Raw genomic sequence first — 27363 nt, 5'->3', positions numbered from 1 at the left:
ACACGCCACGTAGTGTGTTGCTGGCCTAACGTCTCACGTCAAAAGAAAATCACCAGTCATTGGATGTGTCAATCATACATCAATTTAAATAAACATTAACATACAGTAGAATAATCATGAAATATTTTGATTGGGACTCGAGTGGACTCGGGCATAAGTCCGATTCCTAATATGTTCGAGTCCGAGTCAATACCGAGTCAAAATGCACACGAGTCCATGACAAGACCGAGACCATTAAAATACGGTCTCGAGACCGAGTCCAAGACCGAGTCCGAGTCTCGAGTACTCAACACTGGTTAATATCAATACAGAGCCAAAGGTTTTTTTATGTGTTTTTTGAGCAACTGGGATGGTGCGACCAAACTGAAAAAACATTTTGAAGGCTTAGGAAACCTTTACAGGTGTTTTGAGTTGATTAGCTGATTGGCATGTCACTATATTATAATTTGTTGAGACAACCGAGAGAATCGCAGCCTTAAGAGGACTGTCAAGCAAGAGCCACCACACACAGACCTGTCAAGGAATTTGCCCAACCACAGACAACATCAGAGGTGTCTTACCTGGGCTAAGGAGACGAAGAACTGAGCTGGTCCAAAGTCCTCTTTTCAGATGAGAGCAAGTTTTGTATTTCATTTGGAAACCAAGGTCCTAGTCTGGAGGAAGGGTGGAGAAGCTCTTAGCCCAAGTTGCTTGAAGTCCAGTGTTAAGTTTCCACAGTCTGTGATGATTTGGGGTGCAATGTCATCTGCTGGTGTTGGACCATTTTGTTTTTTGAAAACCAAAGTCACTGCACTCATTTACCAAGAAATATTGGAGCACTTCATGCTTCCTTCTGCTGACCAGCTTTTTGAAGATGTGGATTTCATTTTCCAGCAGGATTTGGCACCTGCCCATAGTGCCAAAAGCACCAAAAGTTGATCAAATGACCATGGTGTAGGTCACCTCCATGGCATGCCAAATTGAAGCAGTTATTAAAGCACATGTACAGTAAATGAACATACCTTCCAGAAGGCCAGTTCACTAAAACAGTTTACTAAATTATTTTTATTTTATTGCTGTTTATTTTTGTTAAATGTGAGCCAAAATCATCACAATTAAAAGAACCAAAGACTTAAACTACTTCAGTCTGTATGCATTGAATTTATTTAATACACAAGTTTCACAATTTGAGTTGAATTACTGAAATAAATGAATTTTCCATGACATTCTAATTCATTGATATACATTGAAATATAATACTTATATTTTGAATTTTCATGTCGTTGTATATGCATTATAAAATATGATTCCATGGTTGATATTTACCTTTGTATATAACCTTGCTTGACAAATGCTAATTGTACACTGAACCCCTGAGCTCAATCTGCTCTCCACAATCCATGGAATAAGGTTAGGGCACATCCACACTAATGTCCTGGGACACCTGAATCTTCTCCTCTGACACACAGATCCCTGGCCAAATGAACAGGAGAGTCTGAGATTCTAACCAAAAACACCTTAAACAAAAGTTTGTATGCACAATACATGGTAATGTTTTCCAGAATACATTGTTGATTAAGTTGGCTCATTCATATGGTTGGAAATGCTACTTTATAAATATAATTTTGTTGTCACATGACCGACTTATGTGGTATGTGGGTTGCATCCTGTTTACATCATGGAAACAGATTAAGTCAATTTGCATGTTAATTCAATTTTGGTTAAAGGATCTTAACTTCTGTCAGTCGAAAAAGTAGAGTAAAAGTAGAAAACATTTAAATGTGGCTTCAAATTCTTTCGGTTCTTCAATCGCAGTACAAATGTAAGGTCCAATTGATCATATATTGGGATATAATATTCTGTTCTGTCATACTTAACTAGTATGTACTTACTATAAACTTACAAGAAACAGCATAGCCTTAAAGGGATAGTACATGCTAAAAAAAGAAAAAAATGATTATCATCATTTCCTCACCCTTCACTCATTATAAGCTTGTATGACTTTCTTTCTTCAGTGGAGAAAAAAAAATTATATATATATATATATATATATATATATATATATATATATATATATATATATATATATATATATACTTTAGAATGTTGATAACCTGAATGATTCGAACTAAATATAGTTTTAATTCTGTTTGACTCTTATATGAATAATGTCACAGTCTTCAGTCTTTCTGTCACTATCTTCTGTGAGTGTTGTGTTTGTTTTGTGCCAATCTCCTCTCTATTTTCTTACCCCACCTGTCTTGTTACCTAATCATTGTTTAGTTGCTCCACCTGTGTTTCTCCCCTGCTCCCGAACTCATTTATCTACACTCCGCACACCTGGTCACACAATCACACTCACTCACACACGCACACACACACACACACAGCTGTTGCCCATTATCACAAACTATATATTCTCATCTCAAGCAATACTCTCTCTGGGTGTGTTATATGTTAATTGTGTTTTGCTATGGCCCTATCCCTGTTTAATCTGGTTTTGTTTTTACCTTGTTGGCCTTTTTGTTCCTGTTTATTAAAAAGTATTTCTTCCCTGCATTTGGACACAGACCCTATTATTTCCTCTGCGCCCTCCCCCATGCCGTGACAGATAAGACACCCGTTTTCTGTGTGTGTGTTTCATTAAAGGAAGTCATACAAACTTGCAATGACTGAGTAAATGATGATAGAATTTACATTTTCGAATGGACTATCCATTTATAGGTTTAATGCGCTACTGTAATTTGTAGTTAATTAGTAGATAATTCACATAAAAAGTAGATCAGTCACAATAGTTCATGTTCTTTCAGCCTACCAATTTATATGCATATAATTCCGTCTTCAGCCACCAGGTGAAGCTAACAAATAATCTAGATACAGCTAGTTAACTCACCCTCACTGAATACCCCAACTGCTTTGAGCTCCCATGTAGTCAGTGAGTCTGGAATAATTTTTGTAATGCTTACTGAGCCAGACCTTAAACAGATTAAATTAGTTTTCAGAGTTTTTTTTATATATATATATATATAGATATCCATGAAATAAAGCAATAAAATGTATATTTTGTAAATATTTTTCATAATTCTTATAGAAAGATTATCGATTAAACAGAAGGGATTATGGTTCAGTTCAAAGGTTTCTTACTTGGTTGTGTGTTCCTCCCATAACCAGCTCTCAGGGAAATGGTAGCCCCTAAACTGAGATGGCATCGCATCCAGCAGAAAGTCCATTGCTGCATTGTGTAACAGAGAAATTTAGATCCTGCCCTTATATGTGTTAGTCATCTAAAGTTACTGTAGAGGTTCATTATGATAATGATGCATGTAAAAAAAACACCCATACCTTTGCGACTTAGTATGATTTTATCCACCTCTTTACGGAGCTTAAGAGCTTCGGTGCAACATCTCACGAAAGCATACTTACACCGCCTCTTCTGAGTTGCATCAAAAGTTCTAGATTTTTTTCAGAAAGATTAAATAAAATGTCATATGAAATGATTCACTGGAAAACTTTACACAGTGTAAATAAACAGGTCTGTAAGTATAATATATAGACGTGCTTCTCAATAAATTAGAATGTCATGGAAAAGTTAATTTCAGTAATTCAGCACAAATTGTGAAACTCATGTATTAAATAAATTCAATGCACACAGACTGAAGTATTTTAAGTCTTTGGTCCCTTTAAATATGATGATTTGGAATCACATTTAACAAAAAAAACAACACCAATTCAATATCGCAACAATTTAGAATATGGTGACATGCCAATCAACTAATCAAAGCAAAACACTTGAAAATATTTCCTGAGCCTTCAAAATGGTAACTCAGTTTGGTTCACTATGCTATAAAATCATGAGGAAGACTGCTGACCCAACAGTAGCCCAGAAGACAATCATTGACTCCTTTCACAAGGAGGGTAAGCCACAAACATTCATTGACAAAGAAGCTGGCTGTACACAGAGTGCTGTTTCCAAGCATGTTAACAGAAAGTTTAGTGGAAGGAAAAAGTGAATGAAAAAAATGCACAACCATCCAGGGAACCGCAGCTTTAAGAGGACTCTGAAGCAAAATCGATTCAAGAATTTGAGTGAACTTCACAAGGAATGGACTGAGGCTGGGGTCAAGGCATCAAGAGCTACTGCACACAGACGTGTCAAAAATTTGCTGAACCAAAGATAACATCAGAGGTGTCTCACCTGGGCTAAGGAGAAGAAGAACTGCACTGTTGCCCAGTGGTCCAAAGTCCTCTTTCCAGATGAGAGCAAGTTTTGTATTTCATTAGGAAACCAAGGTCCTAGAATCTGAAGGAAGGGTGGAGAATCTCTTAGCCCAAGTTGCTTGAAGTCCAGTGTTAAGTTTCCACAGTTTGTGATGATCTGGGGTGCAATGTCATCTGCTGGTGTTGCTCCATTTGTGTTTTTTAAAACCAAAGTCACTGCACCTGTTTACCAAGAAATTTGGGAGCACTTAATGCTTACTTCTGCTGACCAGCTTTTTGAAGATGCTAATTTCATTTTCTAGCAGGGTTTGGCACCTAAGAACACTGCCAAAAGCACCAAAAGTTGATTAAATGACCATGGTGTAGGTCATCTCCATGCCACGCCGAATTGAAGCAGTAATTAAAGCAAAAGGAGCCACTTCCAAGTATTGAGTATATGTACAATAAAAGATCATACTTTCCAGAAGGCCAACAGTTCACTTAAAATATTTTATTTTATTGCTGTTAAGAAGCATTTTTAATTTGTCGAGATGGGTGATTTGGTGGGTTTTTGTTAAATGTGAGCCAAAATCATCACAATTAAAAGAACAAAAGGCTTAAACCTCTTCAGTCTGTGTGCATTGAGTTTATTTAATACACAAGTTTTACAATTTGAGTTGAATTACTGAAATAAATGAACTTTTCCATGACATTCAAATTTTTTGAAAAGCACCTGTAGTTTATTATCTTATCTTATTATATGATCTTCTCATGAAATTAATTACAGTAGCAATATCTAATTATAGGCTTTAGAACAAAATTGCATAGTAAGTCGATATTTATAATTGTTTACTAATTTATAAAGAAAATTTCATTTATTATGAGTAATATAATAAATATTAAACTCAGAAAAGATCTTTAAAATAAAGATCCCATTCAGGAACCTGAGCTGCGTTGAAATGCTATGGGACCCCCACCCCCCAGGGTGACCACGCAGTGAATCATATGTGCAATCAGTCCAATGGGAGGGTGAGATGTCATAGGCAGGTGATGTAGTGACCAGGATGCTATAAAAGCATGTGATGTGGAACCGGTGTCAGCTTTCTGTCATTCTGCATGCATTCTGTGTGTGCTTCAGTCGCTATCTGTTTGTTAGTCATATTTAGTGTTGTTTGTCTACTTAAAAGCTCCATTATGTCAAAGCTACAGTCAAAAGAACGTTTTGGGTGAGCAGGCAGCATTCAGGCTGTGTGTTCCTCCCTGCCCGTTCTATATTTTGGGTGGGGGCACACACAGTTTGTGTGTTGTCTGCTTGGGAGCAAGGCACATAGAGTCAGCTCTAGTGATTGCTGACGGTCTGCAAAAAAAGTTGTGAGTGCTTTTCTTACTGCCACTATTTTCCCTCAGACGGCTCTCTTTGAGGAGGGAGACTTCACTAGCATTTCTTGCTGTGCCGGTCCCTCTTTTGCAGAGACAAAGCAGCGGCTGTTTTTGTGGGTTTCGCAGATGGATCCTGGTAGAGGGAAAGTAGACGGTAGACTTGTTTCCTAATCAACAGATCCTAATCCTAATCAACATGCTGCGTTCCTATCCCCCAGGGAGAAGGCGCAATGCTCTTCCTGTGATCTTGCGAGGATTGCAGATTTGATCTGGCCATCGGGTTGAAGACGGCTCTTTCTATCTTAACCTGCATTCCCTATATCTACCACTCTATCTCAAGGTCTCTAGAGCAACTAGTACGCCCGTCCCCTGTTGGTTCGCCACTTCAGGGCACAGAGCTAGCTGCTCTGACAACACTAGAGCAGCGGTTTTCAACTCCAGTCTTTGCGCCCCCTGCTCTGCATTTTTTATATGTGTCTCTTATCACTTCAGACATCTGTTCTATTTGACTATTTTAAATTGTTTTTATTTACAGAAGTATATTATGTCACATTTCTCTAGTAAGTTTTGTCTGTGTGTGAAGATGCTGCAGGCAGCTGTGCAGTGCAAATCCATAAATGAATGTTCTAAACGGAGGTAAACTTTAAATGGATTTCCCCCGATCAGGGCATAGGTAGGAGTGAGCACTGTATAGGGATCATATCAATCAGAACACGGTTAATTTACGTAGCTCTCTTCTAACAAGCTGGTTATCTGAATCAGGTGTGTAAGAGAGGGAAAATAGAAACATACAAAAATGCAGATGGAGGGAGGCTGCACGAGGACTTGAGTTGAAAACCGCTGCAGTAGAGGTCAGTCTGGAGAGTAGACTGTAGGGTTGCATCCTATCTTAGATCTGCATCTTTTGAACTGCTCAGTCAAAGGACTGAAAATCAGCATGCTCGCACAACAGGTCGTGTCTTAGATCAAGTCTGAGGAATGGTGTGTCACAATCGATTCAAAAGATGCACACTCCATCCTTCCTTATGATAGGAAGTTCCAGAAACTGGCTTTTGGGGAAAACCAATACTGGTTCTTATTTGGGCCTTGCATTCTCACCCCATACTTTCAAGCCTCGACCACATCGACAATTAGTTGATATTAGCTCAATCAGAGCAAATGGTTGTACAACATCAAGATGTCGTTCTTGCTCACACAAAAGAGCTGGGGTTAAGACTTAACACCAAGGGATATGAACTGCTCTTGGTGAAAGGAGTCAATCAGGGAGAAGACAACCTTTCGAGACAGGGGCCGGGGCCCAAGGAATGAAGGCTCTACCCAGAGGTGGTATGTCAGATTTGTAGAATGTTGGACCAGGCTCAGGTGGACTTGTTTGTGACTCAAGAATATATGAACACAGAAAACCGCTTTTAACAGGTTAATATAACATTTCCCATTATATGACTAGTAAAATAATGGCAACATACTCTGATGAACACGGCTCTCCTCTGAGTAGCTGGAGTACTGCGTCGTCTTCTTGTGTGACATGTGTCAGCGTTAAGGATCAATACTGCCACCTGGGAGCTCAACCAGGTACTGGAGCTGGAGTATTTACATGTGGTGTTATCATAAGAGAACTGATCATTTTAAATATTGCGATTATCGCTAATACCGGTATATTGTCACACACTTAATTGACATGATATCGATAATTGTTGCTTTGAATATTACCGTTATCGTCAAAACCGGTATATCGCAACACCCCTATTTTGGAGTTCCTGCAGGCCTATTTGTCTGTATGGTTGACCCACTCCACCCTAGATGTCTCTGTGGCAGCCATTGCAGCCTACGACACCCTCCTTGGTGGCCATTCAGTGGGAAGTTACCCTCTTCTTACATGTTTCCTCCACATTACGCTGAGGCCGAGGCCTAAAGCCAGAGAAGCTTTTGCTAAGTAGTTGTTCAGGATGCTTTTCTATATCCTCGTGTCCTCTGATCTCCCCTCTCCTTGGGGGACAAGGATAACTCAACCCAAGATATGACGGCCTCCAAGGCCTTAGTAGATGTGCATATAGAAGACATCTGCCACACTGCAGGATGATCCACCATCCTCACATTTGCCAGATTCTATGAACTAGATATGCGATCCACTCCTTGCTCATCTGTTCTCTTGTCCTAGCTGTGCTCTTCCAAAGTAGACAATAATTTGCAAGCCTTCCAGCATGGGCATTCTCATTCCCATAGTGTTTAGACGCAGCTCGAGTTCCTGAAGGAAAACATCTCCAGGTTACATTTGTAACCCTAATTCCCAGGTGGAATGAGATGCTCCTTCTCAGGGCCATATTTCCGACATACCTGCAAGTGCTTGCTTCATTCATAGAAGCTGACGCATGTTCCACCTCATGTGCTTTTATAGCTTCCTGGTTGCTACGTCATCGGCATATGATGTCTCTTCCATTGGACTGATTACACATATGATTCAGAGCGTGGTCACACTGGGGGTATTCCATAGTGTTTTGACGAATCATCTCATTCCCTCAGGGAACTAGGGGTTACATACGTAACCTGAAGAAAATTTCATGTAAGAATAAAATTAAATGGATTTCATTTAAAAGAACTTAAATGTTCCTTACGGAGGATAAGACAATCTCTCTGAACGATGCTGACAGGTTTCGAATTCCGGGCTACTCTCTGTCCCAGAGGAGCAGCAACGCTTGTACAACCCAAAGGATTTGGCTATAGAACAAACATGTGGGCATAAATGTATTTCAATGATGTCGCTATGAGAAAAAAGGTTTAGATTATACTGTTTTTCAGACATAAAATGCTTGCAAACAGACCCAATTGCTCAAACTTTTGTGCCAGGTCAACTGAACGCTTTGGCCTAACCAAGTCGGAGCAAACCCCCTCTACAAGAAAAAAAAAAAAATGTAATTACGAAAATAGAGAGAATGCATTTGCCTGTTTCAGAAAAATATTAGGTGCTGTAGTGAAATGTTTAAATGTAACAAATCACACCTATTAACTTGTACCTGTGCTAGAGGTTTTGGCGTTTGTATTGGTGATGGACATAAGGCCGATACGGTCAAATACATCACCATTATTTTTGCCTCCGCCTCTTCCACAACCCAAGTCACTTCGCTCAACATGTTGTAACACCTGCGACAATGAGAAACATTTTTGAATTTTTATCATTAACTTATAATATTTGACTGTATAGAACTTCTTTTTGAACAGATTTTCTATTTCACCTTTTTTAGAGGGTCCTTGTCATTAGATTTTAGGTTGTATAGGGCTGTATCAACAGCAGAAAAGGCCACCAGTGACTCTTCTCTGCTTTTAGTTGACACTCTTAATTTGAGTTTATCTTTGGGTTTGTAGACATACTGTGAGTTGGGAGTTGATATGTCTACCTGAAATATATTTAGATGAGTCATGCACAATGCTTCAATGTGTTGATGAAACACTTCAAAATAACAGCTGGCAGAGGAAAAAAGCCATTACGTTTAAATTGTTAACACATTTAGCCTTCACATCAATCCACGTGGAGTCTGCCACCAGCTCTGCTTTTTGTTCACCATACAGAACGTAGTACACCACTAGCCGGGCAGATGGCACCATGTCAGGGGTGATTTGAATGTTGAGGTTCTGACTCTTTACACCACCCCAGTTAACTGTGTCAAACTGCACAACTTTTCCTCTGGAAATGATCTGAGAAAAAAATTGTTGCATTATAGTAGATGATTCACTGGAACAAATATAGATTGAATTCAGTGCAGCCCTTAAACTATAACATAATATGTGTGTCATTCAGATGGACTGTGGCAGAGCAGATGTGGATTCAAAAGCTTGGATTTAGTAAACTTATAATTTTTTTTTTTTTAAGAAATTACTACTTATATTAAAAGTCTCTAGGATGCATTAAATTGGTTTAAAAAAATGAGACAGTAAAACATTTCTAATGTTAGAAAAGATTCAAATAAATGCTGTTCTATTAAACTTTCCACTCATTGAAGATTTCTGTAAAAAAAAAAAAAATCTCTCTGGCAATTTGATAATACCTAGAATATCAAAATCAGCTGCGGTCGGCAGATCATTTTCCTATTTAGTCCCCAAACTCTGAAATAATCTAGGCAAGGCAATGGAAGGCAAGGCAGGTTTATTTATATAGCATATTTCGTTCAAAATGGCAATTCAAAGTGCTTTACATAAAAGACAAGAAGACAAAAAAGAATCACAACAATAAAACAAGGAATTTAAAAACTTTGAAAAAAAATGCAAATTTTTTTCTGAACCCTTGGTATTTCTACCTGACTCTATCCTAGTGATCTGAGTGGTCTTTTAGGATTATATTCTGTGAGCATATCTGTGATGTATTTGGCCCTTGAGTGTTTTATACAAGTAAAGGTACTTTAAAATCAATCCTAAATGTAACTGGATGCCATTGTAAGGACCGGAGGACTGATGTGATGTGCTCAGATTTTCTGGTTAGTCAAAATCCTGGCAGCAGCGTTCTGGATGAGCTGCAGCTGTCTAATGGTCTTCTTGGGAAGGCCAGTGAGGAGCCCATTACAATAGTCCACCCAGCTGGTGATCTTGTCTTGACTGGAAACAAAACATCTAATTCTTGCAATTTTTTTTAGATGATAGTATGCTGATTTAGTTACTGCTTTGACATGACTACTGAAACTAAGGTCTGACTCCAGAATCACACCAAGATTCCTGACTTGATTTTTAGTTGTTAGACCCCTAGAGTCAAGGTATGCATTCACTTTGAGAACTTCATCTTTGTTTCCAAATGCAATGACTCCATTTTTCTCCTTGTTTTACTGAAGGAATGTCACATCCAACTGTTAATTTCATCAATGCATTGGCAGAGGGAGTCAATGGGGCTGTAGTCTTTAGACCTCTACTGATGATTAAATCTATAATATGTCCATGTTTGTTTGTGGGTTCATGCACATGCTGAAATCAGATCAAAAGTTTTTAAACAGTAATCATTTATTTTGTAGTTTTGTTTTCTAAAATCCCCTGCGATAACAAAACAGTCAAACTCTGAGGAAATGATCAATAGTATTTTTCGGTAAACTCTTCAACAATGGCTGGAGAGTATTTTGGAGGCCTGTAAAAAATGATAAACAGAATGTGTGGAGCACCTTTCAATACAATCCCTATATATTCAAAAGACAAGTACTAACCAAATGACACTTTCTTGAATTGATAGACATTTTTAAATAGAGCAGCTACACCTCCACCTCTCCTAACAGTCCTGCAGACACTCATGAAAGTAAAGTTAGGAGGAACTGTTTCACTGGGGACTGTTCAACTGCAGTGTTTTGTTTAGAAACAAAAAATACAGCTTGTTTGTTGTTATTAACCTTTTCTGTGGTGAGTTTAAAATATTCTAGTGGTCCCCCCAGAGTGAGTTTTTTTTAAGTTGTCCATTATTTTATAACGTTTCCCCTTACTGTTTCCATGGCGATGCGTCAGGCTTGTGACGTGACACACCGCAGCCACAGTAACACTGCATGACATATGAATTGCTTTTATTTCCCTGTTCCTTTTTTATATTCACAAACTTGCATTCCATGTCATGAACAATCTGATATTCCAATTCATAAATATGTGTAAATTAGTGTTTTGTCATTTAAAAACCTTTCTATATGATCTTGATAGTGATCTGTAATATCAAATGGTTTGTTCGCGCTGCAGTTCAGAGAGTCCTTTCAGTCAGACTTACAGCACTTGAATTTATCAAATCTTTCCTGAAATACAACTAATAAGTGGCAGGTGAACTGGGTTAAGAGTGAACTTTTAAGTTACTTACACTATGTTTATCTGATATGAATGTGGCCTATGGAAACACCACACAATACAAATAAAAATTATATTTTAGGGGTTTTATTCTGACAGCTGTATCTCAGAAGGACAGTGATCAATGGGAGTAAGTACTGATGAAAAACAATAAAATAAAGTAAATCTTAGGTCTCTGTTGAGCTTATTTGACAAAAACAAGAGATCAATCACTGATTTCAAAATGTGAGAAATACAGTCCAGAAATAGTCTCAAACTTCAAAAAGTTCAGGGTACAGATATAGGAAATTTTAGTATTTCTGAATCGCCCTTGAGTGAAATTAAATGGAGTAAAATAAAAGAAAATGAAATACGGTAGAGCCTAATATTTGAATAGAATGAAAAAAGCTCATTAGCCTACCAGTAAACTCCATAGTTTTCATGAAATACATGTTGAGTAACAAAAAAAAAAACACAATATTTTAATACATTCTAATAATTTTATCAAAGTATGATATGTTTTAAGTACACTCATAATTGTTGCTAAGATAAATTCCAACATTCCCATGTAAACAGATTCAACTACAACCAGGAAAATACACTGGCTTTAAATAAGGAAAATTACGCTTCATTAACATTCACTGTACATACCCAGTCTTTGCACGTTTCCCAAAACATGATCAAACCCGATCCACCTCACACATGCAAATCCATAAACGTACTTAAATGTGTTCCATGTAACATTCATGAGTAGTATACTATCCTCATATACACACTTTATGTAATTTGTTCACAACTACTGCAAGAATGTACATTTACCTTGCCAGAATCAGGATAATGGCACCAAACCCTGAACACTAGTTTGCTTATGTTGCTCTGCTCACACTGAAAAATGTGCACATGTGATACATGCGGATACATGCCGCAAAGCAAGTGTTGCAAACACAGTTTCTTAAAGGACCCACAACTAGAGCTGAAGATCTTTCCCGAACCCAAAGGGACCCGATGGGACCTGACGGGTTCGGGCTTAATTTATATAATTTTACGTATCGGGCCGGGCTCGGGCTTGCACTCCGGTTTGCGAGATAAACGAGCGGTCATGTGCGAAAAGATGCTAAAACGAATGCTGAGTAGGTGTAACGGAGGCTTGCCTCCTGTGATTACGTATTGGTTGCACCAGCAACTAAAGCAAAGTCTGAAGTGTGGAAAAGTTTTGACAATGTTTGACAAAGAATAATGAGTGAATAATGACGCACCATCAGTGAGCACAGGACATCTACAGTGGATTCAATCATTCTCCTCCTCAAAAACATGTAGCCTAATCTCTGTGAGTAAAGGTTTTTCAAATGATAACTAAATATTAATTGAGTCTTAAGTGCATGATGTGGACAGAGTATTTACGCTAATGTTGGCATTATTCTTTTATTAAATATCATCTACTAGTGCGACGCAAATCCACCGGAGCCTTTATCTTAATTTCATTATTGCCAAATACCCATCTTAATTTAAAATTTATCTTAATTTAATTTGTTAAAAATGACTAGTTTTATTGGTGCGTTGGTCTATTTATAGGCTAAATGAGCCTATGTCTAGAATGCTGAGATGTTACGATGTCACAGAGGACTTATTTTATTTCTTTATTCCAACTTCCAAGTGGTCTAGTCTACGTTAGTTATGTATAAATTATGTTAAAACATGTATAAATTACTCATTATTGACAAAAGGCAAAAGAGTTGTGTGCGTGAGAAAAACGGGTTCAGGCTTTAAAAAAGCTGTCAATCAAAATGTACTTGTCGGGCTCGGGCCGAAACCTGTCGGGCTTGGGTCCTGTCGGGCCTAACTTTTAAGGCCCGATTACAGCTCTACCCACAACCAATTTATGCTCAATATTAAGTTTTGTTAAATTTCTTCACTTAGCTACATTCTCCCCTGCTAAACCTAATTGTCCTCAATGATCAAATATTTTTTTTACTTCTTTAACAGCCTCCCTAAAGAACACACTCCATAAGCTTGTCAACACTTGTGAAAAGACTTCTGGACTGAGTGAGACTGTATTACTTGCAGACTTTGGTTAATTGAAAGGGTTTGAGTGCACACCCGCATTGGCTCTTTTTGTTCTCCTAGGGGTTGGTACAGGCTTCTTCAGCAGGGTTTCCTCTACTCTGAGAGTGGCACTGGTGTCAGGCATAAATTGCTTGGGTTCAGTATACCACGGTTTAGTATCCTCTAGAATAATTTCGGGCTGATCTAATTCACCTCTAGCACTTCACCTTCTGCCGAAGAGCTTCCAATCTCTTTTCTCTCTTGCAGACTAGGGTAAGAGACTTCTTTTAGCAAAACAAAATCAGGACCAGACTGAACTTCAACTTGCTCAAACTCTGCTGTTCTCTCTTGCTGTGTTTTAAGGTGATAGTTCTCAGTGAATTATAGCTCAGGTACAGAAGTCACAAAGGGTCTCAAGTCAGCTCAATGAAGTATCTTGATAGGACCACCCTCAAGGGGCTCAACAGTACATGTAGTACCTTGCACATCTAGACCCCTGTATACCGTAGAACCCCATGATTCATTATGACCAACATTGATAATGGGACAATAGACCTTTTCATTCAAAGGGGCCAACCTCTCAGCAGCCTTGTGTTCAGCATATTGTCTTGCCTGTTCCTGAACCTCTTTCAATCACTCTTGATGAATCACTAACCAGTCTTGTTTTCTATCTACTGGTTGCTCAAGACCCAGCAGGCCATCAATTGGAAGGTGTGGATGAACTCCAAACAGTAAGAAGTGTGGTGAGTATCCAGTGGTCGCATGTGGTGTGACATTGTAGGCATAAACCAACTCCACGAGGTGTTCCGGCCACCGCCTTTTCTTTTCAGGGGGAAGTGGAGCGTTCAATTAAAGCGCTTAAACATTGAGCGTTACCTTGAAGCGGTACGGTGTAGTGCAGGTTTTCTTCACTTCATACATTTTGCACAGCTCAGCAAAAACTTCGCTCTCAAAAATTCTTCCCTGATCAGAATGCAATTGTGGCGAGTGGGGCGGGGCCGAGAGCCATGGAAACGGAGCGAGGCCATTGGAGGGATTGGAAATGAGCAACACCTGCTCAACCCACCGGTCTCGAGTCCCACGGAGGAGATGGAAGGCTATAAAACAGGAGAAACGACAGTGAAGGAAGAGAGAGGTCCAGGCTTGGGTTTTATTTTAATTTGATTTTGTTCATTTTGTGTTTATTTTGATTAAAGTCATTTTGACAGTCTGCCAGTTCCTGCCTCCTTCTTCCCGATGATTATGATTATGATTATGCTATTTGTGGACATCATCTCATCCCTCGCAGCCCTGCACCAAGAGCAACACCAGGCCCTGCTGGACTTGATAATTGATCAGGAGCGGCGGTTCCACACCATCCTCCAAGCCCAGAAGGAGGACCACGAGAGGTTCCGGAGCTGGATCGACTGGGAGGTTTGCGCCGAGGCCACGGGACCGCCTGCGGTACCCGCGCACTTACCCCTCCACAAGATGGGACCGCAAGATGACCCGGGAGTGTTCCTAGAACTCTTTGAGAAATCAGCGGAAGCATGCGGCTGGCCCTGCAACCAATGGCCAATCCGACTGATCCCCCTGCTCTCGGGCGAGTCCCAGGTGGCTGCACAACAGCTACCGGTGGCGAACCTCCTGGTCTTTGACGACCTGAAGAGCGTCATCATCCAGCGGGTCGGCCGGACACCAGAGCAGCATCGCCAGTGGTTCCATTCCCTGGACCTGGGGGAATCCGGTTGGCCCTTTGCGATGGCCCAGCAGCACCGGGACTCCTGCCACAAGTGGCTACTGGCCGAGGGAAGTGATGTGGAACACCACATCGACCTCGTGGTGCTGGAGCAGTTAATCGCGTGGCTTCCTAAGAAAACTCTCTCGACCTGTCCCTCTCCCTAGGTCCCGTCCACCCGGCCCTCCTCATGTCCCGCCCCGGGTTTGACCGAGGGCATCACGTGAGTCCAAGGGCCCCACCCAGGGGGGTGTGGCTGATGGCTGCCAGAGGGGACAGCACTTCTGTTTCTCCACTCTCTCCACGCCAATTCTCCAATCCACTCATCGTCACTGGGGCGGCAGGGGGGGGGGGGGGGGGGGGTCTGGGCTGGCCTGTTGGAGTTGCGGGGACCTGAAGCATTTCATGGACAGGTGTCCAGTGATGGAGGTGGGGACGATGATCTGGGTCCTGGATGTCCCACAGGCCATCCTCGGTCAGGCCGGTGAGTAACAAATACCTGTGAGTATCAAGGGTGTGGTACACTGTGATGTGGTGGAGTATCCGGTGGTCCCGATTACTATTCAATTCAGGGGTCAAAATCATAGTGTGGAGGTGGCGGTTAGTCCCCACCTCTTGCATCCGATAATTTTGGGAACGAATTGGCCCACGTTTACTGTTTTATTGGGGTCATTATATGCGGATGCCTCTTGGGGAAATAAGGCACGGAAGGGGGCCGTACGGGTGCAGGTGGGAGAAACTGAGCCAGGGTTACTCACTGGGTTCTGCTTCAGGGGAACTGAGCAAAATCGGGAGACTTATTCTCTCTAGAGCAGTCTCAGGATAAGACATTAAAACATGCTTTTCAACAGGTCCGCTCCATCGATGGCCAGCCTCTCCAATCGGCCCACCCGCTCACCTATTTTTTGCCATTTTAAGAGATTGGTTGTATCGAGTGACCAAAGACACTCGGACAAAAGTAAATACAACCCAGTTGTTGATTCCAAATGGCCACAGGGAAATGCTTTTCCATGCGGCTCATTCTACAGGCGGCAACACTAAATCGCCTCATGACCCGTTTTTCTTTTGGCCGGGCGTTCATGACAACTTGCGCAGGTGCTGCTCGTCTTGTCCGGAATGTCAGTTGGTGAATCCACTGGCCACCCCAAAAGCCCCTTTGTGCCCCCTTCCCTTAATGCAGGACCCCTTCAAGAGCCCCTCCGCAGCATTTCCGCTAAGAGTGTTGTGGACGCCCTTTTTCGTCTAATCTCCCAGGTGGGGATTCCGAAAAAGATCCTCACCGATCAGGACACAGCATTGATGTCACGTACACTACGCAAACTGTATGGATTATTGCGACCTGTCCACGTCCCTAGACCAAAAAGGAGGTAAGGCAGTTCTTGGGGCTGGCGGGATATTATAGACGGTTTATTCCTAATTATTCAGACCTCACCAGTCCTTACTAAAATTGACCTTACTAAAAAGGAGGTGCCAGATACAGTCCAGTGGACAGAGCCGTGTCAGCAGGCTTTTACCCAGGTAAAGGCTGCCCTGTGTGGCGGGCCGTTGTTGCACTCTCCTGATTATTCTCTCCCTTTTCTGTTGCAGACGGACGAGTCGGATAGGGGGCTGGGTGCAGTCCTGTCACAGGAGATAGAGAGGGAGGAACGGCCTTTGCTGTACATTAGCCGGAAGCTCTTGAAGAGAAAGACTAAGTACAGCACCATAGAGAAAGTGTGCCTTGCCATCAGATGGGCCGTCCTCAGTCTCCGCTATTATCACCTGGGACGGGAATTCACCCTATGTTCAGACCACACTCCACTGCAGTGGCTCCACCGCATGAAGAATACCAAGGCGCGGATCACTTGTTGGTATCTGGCTCTACAGCTTTTTAAGTTCTGAGTCGGCCTGAGTCAGGTGCTGGGGGTATGTGGCAGGGGGGGCGTTGTTTAGCGAAGTCTGCAGCGGGAGAGAGAATCAGGAGAAGAATGTTAAGTGAGTGGTTTGGGAAACGATCAACACCTGTTTCTTGTTTCAGTAAATGGTGTGGAGAGAGTATAAAACGCCAGGAGAGACAGAGGCAGTCGAGAGTGAGACGGACTGCTTACTGGAACCGGAAGGAGTTACCCGGAAGCGTTTGGCGATAGTGTGTGCTAGTGTCAGAATAAAAGTAACCATTGGTGTTTGTAAAGATTACTTTTCGTTTATTAAAAACTTGTCAGCAGTCCATCCGACCCCTTGTCCTCTTCCTTTCCTCCTACGAACTTACTACAGCAATCTTACAGGTACACCGTATTTCATGAACCATTCCTTTAACAAGATTTTGGCTGTAGTGTCAGCTCTCTGATCCCTAGTTGGAAACGCCTGTGTGAATTTGGTAAAAACATTGGTTACGATTAATACATTTTCACGACCATTGTGAAAGATCTCATCTATCAAAGTCTACATTATAATTGATAAAGCAGTGGAAAAGTATCTGTGAATGAGATGGTTTGCTTTATCGTGTTGTGAACGATCAGTGTCATGGTGAATGTCAACAGCTGCTCTTACCCGCATGTCTAAAAGAATCGGTCCTTGAAAGTGTGCATGAAAATATGTGACATCAAGGGATAGAGCACACAATCGGTTTGAGGAAATGTTGTTTCTGGGTTGGCATGTATAATAATGTAGACCATTGGATCAAAAAGTGTCAGAGGTGCATCTTAACAAAGTTGTGATGGTCGTGTAGCCTGGTAGAGTAGGTATGCTTCCCTGATTATCATTGTCTGCCTCTCCACCAGATTCCAAGGCACAAATCTGTCAGACTCTGTAACACCTTTCATTAGCAATAAATCAGTCAGTTTCCAGGACTCTCCCTTTACTGATTATGTTACAGATGGCAACACAGTCATCATACTTGTCCGGAGTGGTAGGCTGCCCTGCTAGAGGCTGCCTAGAGAGGGCATCAGCAGCAGTATTATGTCGGCCTGGGCGGTATTTAACTTCAAAATTAAACACAGATAATTGAGCAACCCACCTTTGCTCAACCGCACCAAGTTTGGCTGTTTTAAGATGGCACATTAGTTGCTATAGTAACAGTCATTCCTTTCTGCTTTCCCAAGCCTTCTGCTTGCAAATGCAATGACCCCTTTTACAACCACCCTGCTGCTGATACAGTTTCCAAGATGAATGGGAGACTAAAATCGGTACACACTACCAGAGATGTATAGTAACGAAGTAGAACTACTTTGCTACTGTACTTAAGTACTAAAAGGCGGTATCTGTACTTTACTAGAGTATTATTTTTTTCTCCTACTTCCACTTTTACTTCGGTACATATTTTCGCTGAGTTTAATACTTTTACTCCGATATTTTTTTTATGTGCTGCATCGTTACTCGTTACAATTATGATGTTACGAATCATTCCATTACAAACCACTGCCAGAACTGTAGATGGCAGATTTGATGAAGCTGGCACATCATTGAGCGAATCAAGCGATTAAGAAGACTGCGTGTGCTGACTGAACTGCTGCGAAGAGAGAAATGAACACCAAACCGAGCCAGATAATGACTCGTTCACGAGTCAAGAACCGGTTGCATCGGTTTTCAGATGACCAGTAACGTTAGTTCTTTCTGACAGTTCGATTCAGTAAACCAGTTGAAGAAAACAGTTCACCGATTCTTTTGCGCTCGATGCAATGGCGTCATTGGCGTTGACTGCACATGGGCTCATAACATTAGAATCAGTTCAGAATCAATCACCAAAAGAATCAGTTCGGTTCCAGACGCTCTGTGTGTCGGTTTGCTTCACGCTAAATCACACATGCGCAGTATCATCAGCTCTTCGGTTCACGAATCGGACGCGTCTGACAGAAACGGTTCTTGACTCGTGAACGAGTCATTATCTGGCTCGGCTCGGTGTTCATCTTCATTTCTCTCTTCACATCAGTTCAGTCAGTGTACTGTTTGAGTCAATGAATTACTCCGGGATATTGGTTTGTTTTAACTCAGAGGGAGTGTCAGACACATTAAACAAGTTAACAGCTTAATTCATCTGTGGATTAATGCGTATTGGAGACGCGAACTGTTTAAAACGGTTCAGTTCGATTTGGTGGACTGTTTCAAAAAGATCCGGTTACATCGAATGATTCGTTCGCGAACCAGATATCACAAACTGCTTTGTTTTTAATTGTCTTACAACAGACACGGAAGAGAAGACAATGCTGAATAAAGTCATAGTTTTTGCTATTTTTGGACCAAAATGTATTTTCGATGCTTCAAAAAATTCTAAATGACCCTCTGATGTCTTACGGGTTTGAAACAACATGAGGGTAAGTTATCAATGACATCATTTTGCAAATTGGGCTAACTAACCCTAGTAACCGTTTTTTGTTTACAAGAAGTTACAGTCAAAGGAATTGTTATTGTCCTTTAGGTTAATAATTTGAAATAGTAAAAACAATATGTTCCAACTTTTGACTATTTTCTTTAATAGCTACATAACACAATACTTCTACTTTTACTTTCAGTACTTGAGTAGTAAATTTTAAAATAGACTACTTGCAATACTTAAGTACAAAAAATGTTGAATACTTTAGTACTTCTACTTAAGTGTGGTGCTTAAAGAGCACTTCTACTTCTACTCAAGTCACTTTTTTGATAGAGCACTTGTACTTTTACTCAAGTATGGTTCTCTAGTACTTTATACATCTCTGCACACTACTGAAGGATGATGGAGGGAGGGGTAGATATTGTCCTTTAGCACTCTTGAACCAAGTTTGTTTGGGTGGAGGCCATCTAGTTTAAACAGTTGTCTATGGCCCCTGAAAAGATTGAAGTTGTCGATGAAATTGACTCCTTTTACACAGAAGATTCTTTGTAGCCATGTGTTCAGTCCAAGCAGACATGAAAACATATTAGTTCCCCTTGCTGGGAGTGGTCCACTGATGAACGACTGAAAGAGTTCACGTAAGGAGTTCTGACTGCTCTTTCCGAATATAATTCTTCCCCACATGGATGATGATTCAATTTGCAGTCTTGTGCTTCATTAGAATTTTCTGAAGTTCCTTGTTCACATCAGAGATGGTTGTTTGAGGAAGGCAGCATGTTATTGTATTTCTGCTACTGATGTTTCTGATAATAGAGTTGCCCACTATCAGAGTCCTGGGCTTGGTTGCGCTCTGTGCTTAATGCCGTTGTCTACTCGACCTTGAGTGCCTGTTAGTAGAGATTTTAGCTGCTGGCTTATACGATTCCATGTTTAATTACATTCATCACCCACATTCATTAATGCTTCAAAACTGTTCCCAAGGTGTATAGGGGGTGGTAAAATATACCAGTATTCATAAGCCTTTTCATAGCCAAATCTGGGTAGAGGATGCTATGGCAGCAATACAAGAAACATGTGACAATCTGATGTCTCGTGTGCCTTTGAATCTCATAAGACTCATCGGCTATAAGCTGAGGGGTTTCATGACGACGGTCTGCTTTGTACTCCACCTGTTTTGGAAGTCCAGCAAGTAACGTTTTCAAGAACCGCAGTCCTTTGTACAAGTTTGCAGCAGTTCATGCAGCAAGTAGATTCAACAGGAGGGGTTTTCTTTCTCTTCTGTTTGAATGTGGGAAGCTGTGTTTTCCCTTCTCCGGAATGTAAGCTACAGCAAAGTTTTTATATTTTGTGTTATTATTTCAGTCCCAAAGAGTTTTTAGTTTTAGTTTTTGTGCCAAAAAATTTGTTTTTTGAGCAATGTGCTGATCTACTGAAGTAAAAATCTTGGAAAAATCTGTAAGCAAGAACGTCTGAATGGTAGTAAAGCCGAATACATGAAAACAGAAAAACCCACCTAATATTTTTCGGGAGGGAGACACAATTTGTCATGTGTTTAAATATATTAAAGACCCATCTCTTTAACATGGCTTACACATACACATGACTAACACATTTCTAATATTCAAATCTTTCAAAGGATTTTTAGGCTGCATTAATTAGGAAAACCAGAATTGGGAACACTTCCCATAACACACAATGTACTTGCTACATCGTTGGAAGAATGCCATCTACGCTAATATTAGTATGTTTCTCTCTTATTCCGAGGTCACCATAGCCAACAAATCCAGTCTGTATCCAGATCAGATGGTCGCTGCAGTCAACTGGATCCAGTACGTATCCAGCCCAGATGATAGATCAACACCTAGAAAGGACCTATACTGCCCCGAATGTCAGCAAAGACCAGGACAGCTAGATTAGGCCCAGAGACAGATCCACAGTCAAGACCTTGTCTCCTAGACGGCCACCAGGACAAGACAACAGGAAACAGATGATTCTTCTGCCCAGTCTGACTCTGCTGCAGTCTGGAATTTAACTGCTTTTTTCGTCTGGAGGAGAAATGACCCCCCGACTGAGCCTGGTTTCTCCCAAGTTTTTTTCTCCATTCGGTCACTGATGGAGTTTTGGTTCTTTGCCACTGTCACCTCTGGCTTGCTTGGTTGGGAACACCTAATTCCCAGTGAAATCATCAACTTGATTGCATAGATACTATTTTATACTAAACTAAGCTGGAAGATGACATCACTGAATTCAATGATGAACTGCCTTTTTGCTTTATTGTCACACCGTTTTCCTATTTAATGCTGTTCAGATGCTATGTCACAATATGCATTGTTAAAATCGCTATATAAATAAAAGTGACTTGACATTTAAAAAAATATGATAATAGAGGTCAATTATTTTAAACTGTAAAAACAATTCATAATATAGCAGTTTTTACTGTATTTTTATCTCAAATAATCTTAGCCTTGGTGCGACTTCTTTTAAAAACATTTTTAAAAATCCTACCAACCCTGAACTTTTGAATGCTAGTGGGTTTTCATAACATTGACAGTACAAAGACAAATGACTATTAATAATTATAATGACTATGATGACAAAAAATATAATTTAAAAATAAATATATAGTTCAGTCATGAAACTAGATGGCGCAAGCTCAAGGTTTGTTAATGTAACTGATGATATTCAGATAGTTAAACGACTTTCCACAAGCTGATTGGTTCATGCTGCGCGTGCAGCAAATGAGCTTACTGCCTTGCATTTATATTAATGGTCAACCGATATAGGTTTTTTTTTTTGGGGGGGGGGAATATTTTGGAAAGCAGGTTGGCCGATGGCTGATATAAAGCCATCTAAAACTATAACTGCTATCAGTTATTTGTATGTTATTTGTGCAGCAGCAGTATATCTTAAATATTTATGGCACAGTATATGTATTGGCAGTAGCAAGTTCCTGTACTTGCTTGCAGCAGCTCCAATAATTTACTACTACAGCAATAACCAACAGCAGCAGCATTTCAGCAACAGTGTAGCAGATCTGTTCCGCCAAGACCAAATACATGTCATATCTATCACAATGCTAAAAATCTTCAGAGAGTTGTCATGATTTGAAATTGTTTTAGAGAAATGTATAATGTGAGGCTCAAAATGATACTAATAACAAATAAGAGAAAATTAAAAAGAGTTTAATAAATAAAAGCTTAACTAAGTAACTTGAAACCTGTTGTGGTAAAAATAAATGTTTATGTTTAGTTCCTCTTCTGTAAGCCAATTTTGATAAAAGTGTCTGATAAATGCATACTTGTAAACATATTTTACCTGGTAGCTGAAGGTCTTCAGAGAAAGGTAGTCACGAAATTCAAAGTAAACATCGATGGAAATGTTCTGTCCGACTTCAAATTCTGAGGATTCAGGCAAATTGATGTACAGGTAACGATGGTTGACAGACACATATGATTCCGCCTTTAGTTTAAGCGGATCTTGATTCCAAGAAGGATCTTCTGTCTCAAACTAAAATGAGTGCAATATAAATGAATATTTAGCATTTCATATTATCTTATTGATAAATAATTACCTGATTAGACTATGAATCTCTGTATTTTTAACCTACTCTTGTTGGGCCCTTCAAAAACAAAAAAAAAGGGCCACAGTTTTACTCACAGTGAATTCAGCTTGTTTTACATTAGCTGGTATATTACAGGTGAAGTAAGCAATTCCATCCTTCCGACTTGTCACTGTCAATGTATCATTGTATCCTGAGAATTTGAGGGTGTCATGTTCTTTGTCAGCTGTGGTTATTGTTGCCCTTGTCGTGACTGACACACCTTGCACTGGTTTACCCAAAGGATCCTTCACCAAGACCTGGTTTCAAAATGACACCAAAATTTTAGGATGGATGAAACATTTATGTATATATTCATCTGTTCTAATATAATAAAACTACTTGATTGAGAAGACAGGTTTCTTACTCTCATTGCGTATGGTAGACCCGGTTTGATGAAAGCAGGTGTTGAAATCAGATTCAGTGTAAATGGAGTTTGCACAAATTTCACATTTGAGAGCACTGCTTCCTGGGAGATACCACCTGACAATGAAGAGGGGTTTCCAGTGTTGTCAAGTGGTTGTCACATTTGTTTGCTTGATGGTTTAAGTCTGGATAAAACACTCTTATATCTGTGGAACTAACTGGACTTACCAGTTGATTCTTGTAACAAAACTCTCACTTGAAGAAAGCTGTTTTCTATCATTTCTCTCAGACTTTGAGGCCCATCTGGCATAGTTGACAAAGCTGACTTGATGTCTAAGTTGACTTCTGTCTTTCCATCTCTCAGCTTAAACAAAAGCCAAAAACAAATGTATTCTCTGACTCCAGACATTAAACATTGTTTAGTTGAGTGCACACACTGACCATGTATCTTGAAAAGGTTGTTGGTATCATGACAGTTTCATCTGGAGAACTGTATCCAAATGTCACGAAAATGTCTGCTGAATTAACTGGTGTTCCACAAAAATATCTGCCAGCACAAATACACAAATTTAAACAATTTTCAACAATGGCAAAATATAAAATATTCGAATTTCAAATGTAATTTATTCTTCTGATGCAAAGCTGAGTTTTCAGCACCATTACTCCAGTGTCACACAATCCTTCAGAAATCATTCTAATGCTGATTTACTGCTCATAAATCATTTATTTTTATCAAAAATATATTTTTTATATTTTGGTGGGAAAGAAATGATTTGTTTTCACACTATTCTTTGATTATCAGATTGTTCAAAACAAGCATTTATTTTAAACAATAATATCTCGTAACAACATAACTCAAATAATACTGATCACAAATGTTTGAACGGTACTGTATTTACATGAAATAAAACATACTTGGCTGAAATCATCAATTTGAAAGATTCAAAGTTCTTCTCACTGACGTAGTTGGCCTCGGGCTGAATGTGGAGTGAAATATTAGGCAGCACTGAAAAACATAGCTTGATTTAAGATATAATGGAAACTGAATGTCTACATAACCCTTTCTGTTTTAAAAAAACAACAACCATATTCTTACCATATTCTTTGACCTCAAACTCAGCCGTGGCAGTGGTTTCAAAAGTGTCTGCATAGGTGCCCAAAATCTTCCATATCCCATAACTAATGAAATTTACATTGTGAATAATATGAGACAAAAAAGATTAATGAAAAGACCTGCATTCAACATTCTTCTTTAATAGCCTTACCTGCAAGACTTTCATTTCTTGGCAAACTTCTTGGCAAAATCTGAGTGACAAGAACTAACCAGTTTGATCCAGCTGGACCATATAAATTCACTATTATTCCTAATATAATCATTTAAACATCAGATCAACTAACAGACTGTGTGTCTTACATTGGCTTTAAAGGTATTTTGAAAGGTGGAAGAAGTGGCTTTGCTCCATTGATGTCTGTCATATCGATCATCTCTACTTTGATACCATTAGGATCCTAAAAGGAAGTTGAAACATCAACAAGGTTATCACATATAGAAATCATAATTCATGTGAGGTATGAGGCTGTGAAGACAGACACTCACCACGAATGTAAGGGTGACGTTTTGTCTAGATTTCCTCAGCTCCTCGTTGAGGGAGTAAACACGCACTTGTACTAAGAAAACAAACAGATTGAAAGGATTGCTTTGACGTGAATCTCTCTTTGCTTACTCACTCCATCTTTCTCTGTGGCAAGCCATTTCTCTTCATAAAACTCGCACTCTAACACACAATAGATTTTTATCATACTGACCCTCTTGTTCGGGTGTGTATATTGGCTTGTCAGTCTGGATAAAGAGAAAACCGTTTACTGTAGTGACTGGGATTTTTTCATGTGCCATGAAAGCAGAGGAAATCGCCTGAAGGTAGACATACTTGTCCCCTTTAGGGAAATCTGTAGGCATTATCTGGAAAATAGAAAAATAAAATTTCACAACTCATGATTTACATCAAATAGGGCAACACTTTCCAAATGTTTTTTAACCATAAATAATAACAACTTTAAACAAAAAAATTCTTAAATTTGTAGTCCCACCCGTAAAGTAGCCGAAGCTTGATAGTTATTCTCAGCGTTGAGTTTCAGGGACTCAGATGCATATTGTTTATAACTTGGTGCTAGTGTGTTCTTTAGGTGAAGATCTACTGTAATTTCATTCTCATAGCCAAACAACTGCACCACCACCTTTTCTGAAGCATCGAGTCGCAGCAGTTTAGGTGCAGTGATTAAGTATCTGTAAAACAAAACACATATTTGTGTCTGTGGGTCACTTTCAGAGCTTGGCAGATGCAAAAAAAAAAAAAAAAAAACTATTTAATATATAAATGAATATTTCAAATAAACATGAGGAATCACGAGTTTACAGAAGGTTACTTTAGTTAACTTCTCTTTTTTTGTTTTGCAGTTCTGCTTTTGATAATTCAGACCAGTATTTATGTTCAGTAGAACATTTTAGATGTAAAATGCAACTTACACACTTTCCTGGACAGTGATGCAGATTAAAAGATGAAGTATACAGAGCAAAAATAAACGTGCCATCATAGACGGTTTGCTCCAGGCATTTGTTTTGTCAGCCAAATAAACAGCCTATCTGCTTTGCTTGCTTTAAGTTACTTATTAGCTCAGCTGTCTTGAAATAGGTCCCAAAAATTTTTTTGAGGTTTAGTTTTAGTAACAATAGCTATAGTCTGTTGGACAAATACATCTACTGATGGTACTGGACACATCTTCAGTGATGTTACTGGACTCATTGAGTGTTTTGGGTCTTTCAGCATCATACACTCTCATCCAGGTGACCCAGCTGTGGCTGACCAGACCACAGCTTGTGTTTAGTTGGCAAATCTAGCTACCCTTCCCCCATGGATCTCCTCTCTTTAGCCATAGCCATCTTGAGGTTTTCTCTGCTGCTTCACTGGTGTTGCTGATGGCACTTCACCTCCTCACCCCATCTATACCTAACATACTGAAGGCTCTGGACAGGGATCGCACTATAAATCCTCTGTATCCTACCTCTATTGGGAAACACCTAGCTCTCCATCCAGCTTGTCTACACTTGCTGACCAGTCCCTCGTACTTGGCGAACTTCCTCTCCAAACCTCTTCCAAGCGGTCTTCCCAGGGGACTGTAAGCTCCAACAGAACTACTTGTTTGGTGGACTCTGACAAGAGAATGATATCTTGTCTTAAAGTGGTGATCACAACGTGGCTGGGGAACTTGATGTTGCTGCTCCAAGTCCACCAAGTAGTGGCCAAGGTACCTGCAGATGTTTTTGCGGCTGGTTTTGGCAGCTCTCCAGCTCTGACAAAGGGTGATGGCTTACTTGGAGGGTCGGGAGCCCTTGGCACACTTGGGTTCCAAGCTAGGAGCACAGTGGGCATGCTGGAGACTCCACTTTGCCCCATATGTGAAGGTTTGATGGATTGGGAAGCATATCGTTGTGGCGAGTGGGGTGGGGCCGAGGGACGTGGGAACAAGGAGTGAGGCCGGCGGAATGATTGGGAAATCAACGACACCTGCGACCCACCGCTGGTCTTGAGTCCCACGTAGGAGATGGAAGGATATAAAACTGGAGCGACAATAGTGAAGGACGAGAGAGGACCAGGCCTGGGCTTTTAGTTGTGTTTGCTTTTTATTTGCACACATCAGTCGTCCGTGAGGGGCTGATGCGGTGTTTTGTGTTTATTTTGAATTATTAAAGTTTCATTTGGATTGTCCGCCGGTTCCCGCCTCCTTCTTCCTGTAGTTATGGAGATTTTATTATTACACTGGTGCCGAAACCCGGGAGAAGGAGGGACGCACTGCTGAAGATCCCTCGCCACTGTGGTGAATCCGCGGTGCCATCGAGCAGGCGAGGAGTGTGCCGCCATGGACGCTCGAGGCGGTGGGCTGGAGCGAGTTGCCGGGGACGGGCGAGCTCGCTGCTGGCCGCCCGTGATGTGGAGGGGCGGTTGCCGTCCATGAGGGAGCGTAGGA

At 40.4% G+C, this 27363-nt stretch overlaps 1 protein-coding gene across 2 annotated transcripts; it reads right to left on the bottom strand.

Moving 5' to 3' along the window:
• Positions 1-1120: 1120 nt before the first annotated feature.
• On the bottom strand, positions 1121-25932 carry LOC127996474 (complement C5). 2 transcript variants are annotated; one of them, XM_052591950.1, is made up of 21 exons: positions 25865-25932; positions 25429-25624; positions 25147-25300; positions 24938-25008; positions 24755-24849; positions 24437-24519; positions 24256-24346; positions 23782-23887; positions 23569-23704; positions 23342-23457; positions 23034-23234; positions 22692-22883; positions 9040-9246; positions 8787-8948; positions 8568-8694; positions 8376-8444; positions 8169-8271; positions 3322-3431; positions 3124-3211; positions 2873-2955; positions 1121-1452 (listed from the first exon to the last, which is right to left on the bottom strand). In XM_052591950.1, exons 1-21 carry the CDS (start codon positions 25930-25932, stop codon positions 1391-1393), a joined length of 2520 nt encoding a protein of 839 aa, XP_052447910.1. In that variant the 3' UTR covers positions 1121-1390. The 2 variants fall into 2 exon arrangements, with proteins under 2 accessions (XP_052447910.1, XP_052447911.1); XM_052591951.1 differs by lacking the exon at positions 2873-2955 and having other exon boundaries at positions 25865-25929.
• Positions 25933-27363: the final 1431 nt, after the last annotated feature.

The sequence above is a fragment of the Carassius gibelio genome, chromosome A5 (assembly GCF_023724105.1).
Source record: "Carassius gibelio isolate Cgi1373 ecotype wild population from Czech Republic chromosome A5, carGib1.2-hapl.c, whole genome shotgun sequence".
In the NCBI taxonomy this organism is placed as follows: Eukaryota; Metazoa; Chordata; class Actinopteri; order Cypriniformes; family Cyprinidae; genus Carassius; species Carassius gibelio.
This window is presented reverse-complemented; position numbering and strand designations above follow the sequence as displayed.

What these genes read in the sequence shown, in the direction of transcription:
- LOC127996474 (XM_052591950.1), bottom strand. Translation starts at nt 25,932, where the DNA reads ATGATGGCACGTTTATTTTTGCTCTGTATACTTCATCTTTTAATCTGC. An exon ending in TTTGTTACAAGAATCAACTG is followed by an intron (nt 23,458 to 23,568) that starts GTAAGTCCAGTT and finishes CTTCATTGTCAG; the next exon opens with GTGGTATCTCCCAGGAAGCA. An exon ending in CGCCAAAACCTCTAGCACAG is followed by an intron (nt 8,445 to 8,567) that starts GTACAAGTTAAT and finishes TTTTTCTTGTAG; the next exon opens with AGGGGGTTTGCTCCGACTTG.